The 7,500-nt window shown below is 43.3% G+C and overlaps 1 protein-coding gene across 5 annotated transcripts in view; it reads right to left on the reverse strand.

The window, feature by feature from the left end:
• Positions 1 to 7,500, reverse strand: part of LOC113807147 (uncharacterized) — a 21,959-nt gene that overhangs the window by 4,555 nt on the left and 9,904 nt on the right. For all 5 annotated transcript variants that reach the window (XM_027358358.2, XM_027358359.2, XM_027358360.2 and 2 more), the window contains exons 4-7: positions 7,450 to 7,500; positions 4,397 to 4,623; positions 3,467 to 3,575; positions 3,083 to 3,198 (exon numbers count right to left, since the gene is read on the reverse strand). The exon at positions 7,450 to 7,500 is cut by the window's right edge and continues 108 nt beyond it. In XM_027358358.2, coding sequence (XP_027214159.2) covers positions 3,083 to 3,198; positions 3,467 to 3,575; positions 4,397 to 4,623; positions 7,450 to 7,500 — 503 coding nt within the window. The remainder of the gene's footprint in view (positions 1 to 3,082; positions 3,199 to 3,466; positions 3,576 to 4,396; positions 4,624 to 7,449) is intronic.

A 7,500-nucleotide genomic window follows, 5' to 3' on the forward strand; every position in this document is an offset into this window, starting at 1 on the left:
TGAGTGAGATGAACATGAAACAATTAGTTCACAGGGCTATCACACGAACACAAGCTACTAATGAAGGAGATGAACATGAAACAATTAGTTCACAGGGCTATCACACGAACACAAACTACAGATGAGGGAGATGAACATGAAACAATTAGTTCACAGGGCTATCACACGAACACAAGCTACAGATGAAGGAGATGAACATGAAACAATTAGTTCACAGGGCTATCACACGAACACAAGCTACAGATGAAGGAGATGAACATGAAACAATTAGTTCACAGGGCTATCACACGAACACAAGCTACAGATGAGTGAGATGAACATGAAACAATTAGTTCACAGGGCTATCACACGAACACAAGCTACTAATGAAGGAGATGAACATGAAACAATTAGTTCACAGGGCTATCACACGAACACAAACTACAGATGAGGGAGATGAACATGAAACAATTAGTTCACAGGGCTATCACACGAACACAAGCTACAGATGAAGGAGATGAACATGAAACAATTAGTTCACAGGGCTATCACACGAACACAAGCTACAGATGAAGGAGATGAACATGAAACAATTAGTTCACAGGGCTATCACACGAACACAAGCTACAGATGAAGGAGATGAACATGAAACAATTAGTTCACAGGGCTATCACACGAACACAAGCTACTAATGAAGGAGATGAACATGAAACAATTAGTTCACAGGGCTATCACACGAACACAAGCTACAGATGAGGGAGATGAACATGAAACAATTAGTTCACAGGGCTATCACACGAACACAAACTACAGATGAGGGAGATGAACATGAAACAATTAGTTCACAGGGCTATCACACGAACACAAGCTACAGATGAGGGAGATGAACATGAAACAATTAGTTCACAGGGCTATCACACGAACACAAGCTACTAATGAAGGAGATGAACATGAAACAATTAGTTCACAGGGCTATCACACGAACACAAGCTACAGATGAGGGAGATGAACATGAAACAATTAGTTCACAGGGCTATCACACGAACACAAGCTACTAATGAAGGAGATGAACATGAAACAATTAGTTCACAGGGCTATCACACGAACACAAACTGCAGATGAGGGAGATGAACATGAAACAATTAGTTCACAGGGCTATCACACGAACACAAACTACAGATGAAGGAGATGAACATGAAACAAGTAGTTCACAGGGCTATCACACGAACACAAACTACAGATGAAGGAGATGAACATGAAACAATTAGTTCACAGGGCTATCTATCACACGAACACAAACTACAGATGAGGGAGATGAACATGAAACAATTAGTTCACAGGGCTATCACACGAACACAAGCTACTAATGAAGGAGATGAACATGAAACAATTAGTTCACAGGGCTATCACACGAACACAAGCTGCAGATGAGGGAGATGAACATGAAACAATTAGTTCACAGGGCTATCACACGAACACAAACTACAGATGAAGGAGATGAACATGAAACAATTAGTTCACAGGGCTATCACACGAACACAAGCTACTAATGAAGGAGATGAACATGAAACAATTAGTTCACAGGGCTATCACACGAACACAAGCTACAGATGAGTGAGATGAACATGAAACAATTAGTTCACAGGGCTATCACACGAACACAAGCTACTAATGAAGGAGATGAACATGAAACAATTAGTTCACAGGGCTATCACACGAACACAAACTACAGATGAGGGAGATGAACATGAAACAATTAGTTCACAGGGCTATCACACGAACACAAGCTACAGATGAAGGAGATGAACATGAAACAATTAGTTCACAGGGCTATCACACGAACACAAACTACAGATGAAGGAGATGAACATGAAACAATTAGTTCACAGGGCTATCACACGAACACAAGCTACAGATGAGGGAGATGAACATGAAACAATTAGTTCACAGGGCTATCACACGAACACAAACTACAGATGAGGGAGATGAACATGAAACAATTAGTTCACAGGGCTATCACACGAACACAAGCTACAGATGAGGGAGATGAACATGAAACAATTAGTTCACAGGGCTATCACACGAACACAAGCTACTAATGAAGGAGATGAACATGAAACAATTAGTTCACAGGGCTATCACACGAACACAAGCTACAGATGAGGGAGATGAACATGAAACAATTAGTTCACAGGGCTATCACACGAACACAAGCTACTAATGAAGGAGATGAACATGAAACAATTAGTTCACAGGGCTATCACACGAACACAAACTACAGATGAGGGAGATGAACATGAAACAATTAGTTCACAGGGCTATCACACGAACACAAACTACAGATGAAGGAGATGAACATGAAACAATTAGTTCACAGGGCTATCACACGAACACAAACTACAGATGAAGGAGATGAACATGAAACAATTAGTTCACAGGGCTATCACACGAACACAAACTACAGATGAGGGAGATGAACATGAAACAATTAGTTCACAGGGCTATCACACGAACACAAGCTACAGATGAGGGAGATGAACATGAAACAATTAGTTCACAGGGCTATCACACGAACACAAGCTACTAATGAAGGAGATGAACATGAAACAATTAGTTCACAGGGCTATCACACGAACACAAGCTACAGATGAGTGAGATGAACATGAAACAATTAGTTCACAGGGCTATCACACGAACACAAGCTACTAATGAAGGAGATGAACATGAAACAATTAGTTCACAGGGCTATCACACGAACACAAGCTACTAATGAAGGAGATGAACATGAAACAATTAGTTCACAGGGCTATCACACGAACACAAGCTACTAATGAAGGAGATGAACATGAAACAATTAGTTCACAGGGCTATCACACGAACACAAACTACAGATGAGGGAGATGAACATGAAACAATTAGTTCACAGGGCTATCACACGAACACAAACTACAGATGAGGGAGATGAACATGAAACAATTAGTTCACAGGGCTATCACACGAACACAAACTACAGATGAGGGAGATGAACATGAAACAATTAGTTCACAGGGCTATCACACGAACACAAGCTACTAATGAGGGAGATGAACATAAACAGCCATACCGTGAGTGGATCCGGTCCAGTTGGCATCCTCTTGCCCCGACAGGTGGTTCGGTCAGTGCTGTAGTGAACCACCTGGTACTCCTGAGTCCTCAGAGGAGCACACCCGCGCTCTTGCCCTGTGGTGTTGATTTAATAACTGATTAATTTGATTTTATGTCAATTATTTTTGTCAATGGCATTCTATCGACAAATGTTACTGAATTAAATTTCTCTCACTTTTCTTCTTTACATTTCTCAGAGAAAAAAAAAATAAAAAAACGAGTATATGCATATCTATATGAACACACGTGTGCACATATACTCATATATAAAGACGTCCAAAAAGAAAATAAAGCGCATATTGTTGGTTCTGAAAACTGACAGAATTTTCCAAAAATGACTAACACGTCTGGTCGTAGGATCTTTTGGTCTCGAGAGAAATGTAGTTGTTGTCACTCTTGGTCACGCCCACTGTTGTCAGGAACACGGTGTCAAGGGGAGTGTCCGCATCTATCTGTTAATAGAGAAAATACGAAAGAAAATGAGAAGAGAATATTAAATAAGTCAAAATATCAAGAAAGTAAAATGAGTATGTTAAGTAGACCAACATGCCAGGAGAGTAAGGAGAGAATATCAAATAAATTTTAAATTATCAAGAAAGTAAAATGAAGAAAAATGTCAAGAAAGTAAGAAGAGAACGTCAAATAAATCAAAATACCAAGAAAAAAGATAATAATAAAAATAAATCAAATGGAATGGAATAAAATGCGATTCACCCGTTAAGAAGTATGAAAAACAAGACAGAGGAGAGAGAGAAAAAAAAAGTTATATAAGAATAGACAGAAATCAAGTCATGCAGTACGGCAGGGTCCCATTGTGCAATATGATGATAACGTCTTATCTCGCCCAAGAAAATTTCAAGAGAAAAAACCCTCAGGGTAGTCAACAGCAGCTTGTTGAATGATAAGTGAATCGAACATAAAAGATGACACATAGAAAGTTTGAAGACAAAATGATAACAGGTAAGGAAAAAGTGGGGCAGAGGGTGAGAGGGAAGAGAAGAGAACGAGTGGGGGAGGGAGGGAGAGAGGGTGAGGGAGAAGGGAGAAGGGAGAAGGGAGAGAGAGAGGGAGAGAGAGGGAGAGGAGAGAGAGAGAGAGAGAGAGAGAGAGAGAGAGAGAGAGAGAGAGAGAGAGAGAGAGAGAGAGAGAGAGAGAGAGAGAGAGAGAGAGAGAGAGAGACATACAAAACCAGAAAGAAAAATAAATTCAACCATCCAACCCCCAAACCACGCCAACCAACCACACACCAAACCACCCATCACTATTCGCACACCTGGAAGACCTTCTCATAGTACGAATAAGCAACGGATTGGTTGTCGTAGACGATCTTGTGCCACTCGAGGGGCGTGACCTGGTCGAAGAACCCGCCCCTGTCCGCCGAGTAGAGGCCGCTGTGCACCGTCGGCTCCGGATACACTGCATAGACGGTCATGCTGCTCCGGATCCTGCATGCGGAAATGTCACCGGAGAGTTCGTTGTCGATGCGGTTCGATGTCTGGTCTGAGGGAGGAGATAGAGATAGACAGAGATAAATAAAGATAGAAATAGATAAAGACAGAGATAGAGCAACAGCAACAATATAGAGATGGAGATAGAGAGGGAGATGGCTAGATTGAGAGACAGGTAGGTCTGAGGGAGGAGATAGAGATAGACAGAGATAAATAAAGATAGAAATAGATAAAGATAGACATAGAGAAACCGCAACAGATATAAAGAGATAGAGATAGAGAGAGGGGGATGGCTAGATTGAGTGACAGGTAGGTCTGAGGGAGGAGATAGAGATAGATCAGATAGCGATAATGAGATAGAAATAGAAATAGATAAAGACAGAGAAAGGAATAGATAGACAGAGAGAGGGAGATGGCTAGATTGAGAGATAGGGAGGTCTGAGGGAGGAGATAGAGATAGATAGAAATAGATAAAGATAAAGATAGAAAAACAGCAACAGATATATATAGATAAAGATAGAGATAGAAAAAGAAATAGATAGAGATATAGAGGGAGATGGCTAGATTGAGAGACAGGTAGGTCTGAGGGAGAAGATAGAAATGGATTGAGATACAGACAGAGATAGAGAAAGAGATAGATAGAGATAGAGAGGGAAATAGATAGAGAAAGATAGAGAAAGAAATAGACAGAGAGAGGGAGATGGCTAGATTGAAAGATAGGTAGGTCTGAGGGAGGAGATAGAGATAGATAGAAATAGATAAAGAAAGATAAATGGAAATAGAGTAAGAGATAGATAGAGATAGAGAGGGAGATGGCTAGATTGAGAGATAGGTAGGTCTGAGGGAGATAGAAATAAAGAGGGAGATGGAGAGATAGGTAGATCAGTGGATCCCAATCTTTTTCAATGTATAATACTCTCATTGGCATCTTTTCAGATTCCGCCACTGATAGTTATGAATAGTATAATGGTACCAACAGCGACAGGCCAAGAACACGTTATGAGATTATAATATATTGATATGTGAGATATAATGACAAGTAGGTGAGATAAAGTTCAGTTTAATTCAACGTCATATTTCATATTTCTAGGATGGGAACCCCTGAGGTAGATGGATAGGTTAGGTGGGTAGGTAGGTAGATCGATAAATAGGTAGGTAAGCAAGTAGGTAGGTAGGTAGGTAGGTAGGTAGGTAGGTAGATAGGTAGGTAGGTAGGTAGGGAGAGAGAGAGAGAGAGAGAGAGAGAGAGAGAGAGAGAGAGAGAGAGAGAGTGAGAGAGAGAGAGAAAGAAAGAGAGAGAGAGAGAGAGAGAGAGAGAGAGAGAGAGAGAGAGGGAGAGAGGGAGGGAGGGAGGGAGGGAGGGAGGGAGGGAGGGAGGGAGGGAGGGAGGAGAGGGAGGGAGGGAGAGGGAGAGGGAGTGAGAGTGAGGGCGGGAGGGAGGGAGGGAGGGAGGGAGGAGAGAGAGTGAGGGAGTGAGAGTGAGGGAGTGAGAGTGAGGGAGTGAGGGAGGGAGGGAGGGAGGGAGGGAGGGAGGGAGGGAGGGAGGAAGGGAAGGAGGGAGGGAGGGAGGGAGGGAGAGGGAGAGAGAGGGAGAGAGAGAGAGAGAGAGAGAGAGAGAGAGAGAGAGAGAGAGAGAGAGAGAGAGAGAGAGAGAGAGAGAGAGAGAGAGAGAGAGAGAGAGAGAAGAAAGGAAGAGGGGAAGGAGGCCAGTAATCACATTAGCGAACAATGTTGTTAACTTTTCACTAATTTAGTTTTAAAGACTCATTGATATTATCCCAGATTTGTTTTACTCCTTAAAAAATGTTTTGTTCTGATGATTTTAAATAGCAATTAATATAGTTTCTTCTTCGGCAGTTGCTTGTCATCACAACAACTCTTAAATATGTGTCCTTTGTTATGCAATATTTCAAACAAGGTCAATTTTCGTTGGCAAGATAAAGGCTGAAGCTTTGTTTAATATTTTGAAGGGGGGAGGTGAGAGGAAGAGGGGGGGGGAGATGAGAGGAAGAGGGGGGGGGGAGGTGAGAGGAGGAGACAGGAAGCGAAAGGTGGGGAGGGAGAAAAGGAGAAGGGAAGTAGAACGATAGTGGGTTATAAAATACAGATATATGCAGATAACATGGTTAGACAAAGAGATTTATACCAGCGCTACCTCACAGGAAATATAACTGGAGACCCTAGACAATTTCTCCACCAAGAATGCGCGTTGTTATAATGAATGCGTGGGTCAGGCATATCGTGCTTCCTTCATTCACAGATCGTGCCCCGCGGATGCTGTTTAGACTTAGCAGTTGTCTCCTCACTCTTATCTTCTCTCCTTCGTCTCTCCCCTCCCTTATCTACTCTCATCTTACCTCCTCATCTCCCCTTCCCTTCTACTCTCCCACACATTCCCTCCTCGATCTCCTCTCCCCACCTCCCACATTTTTCCTTCCTCATCTCTCCCCCACTTTCCCTCCTCCACTTCCCATCTCCCTCATTTTCCTTCCTCATCTCCCCCGCTCCCTCCTCCACCCCCTTCTCCCTTTCCCCTTCCCCCGCTCCCTCCTCCACCCCCCATCTCCCTCATTTTCCTTCCCCATCTCCCCTTTTCCTCTCCTCCGCCCCCTCCTCCACCCCCTTCTTCCTTTCTCCACCCTCCGCTCCCTCCTCCATCCCCATCTCCCTCATTTTCCTTCCCCATCCCCCGCTACCTCCTCCACCCCCACCTCCCCCATTTTACCTTCCCATCTCTCCCTCACCTTCCCTCCTCCACCCCTCCATCTCCCTCATTTCCCTTCCCCATCTCCCCTTTCCCTACCCACCCACCCCCGTCTCCTGTCCCCTCCCCCCCCTCCCAACAAAGAAAACCCTCTCCCTTCGCCAAAAAACTTACGAATGATGAGCACTTCCCACGGAGCCGTCTCGAGGACCTGCCCGTCGGTGG

The sequence above is a fragment of the Penaeus vannamei genome, chromosome 30 (assembly GCF_042767895.1).
Source record: "Penaeus vannamei isolate JL-2024 chromosome 30, ASM4276789v1, whole genome shotgun sequence".
Lineage (NCBI taxonomy): Eukaryota > Metazoa > Arthropoda > Malacostraca > Decapoda > Penaeidae > Penaeus > Penaeus vannamei.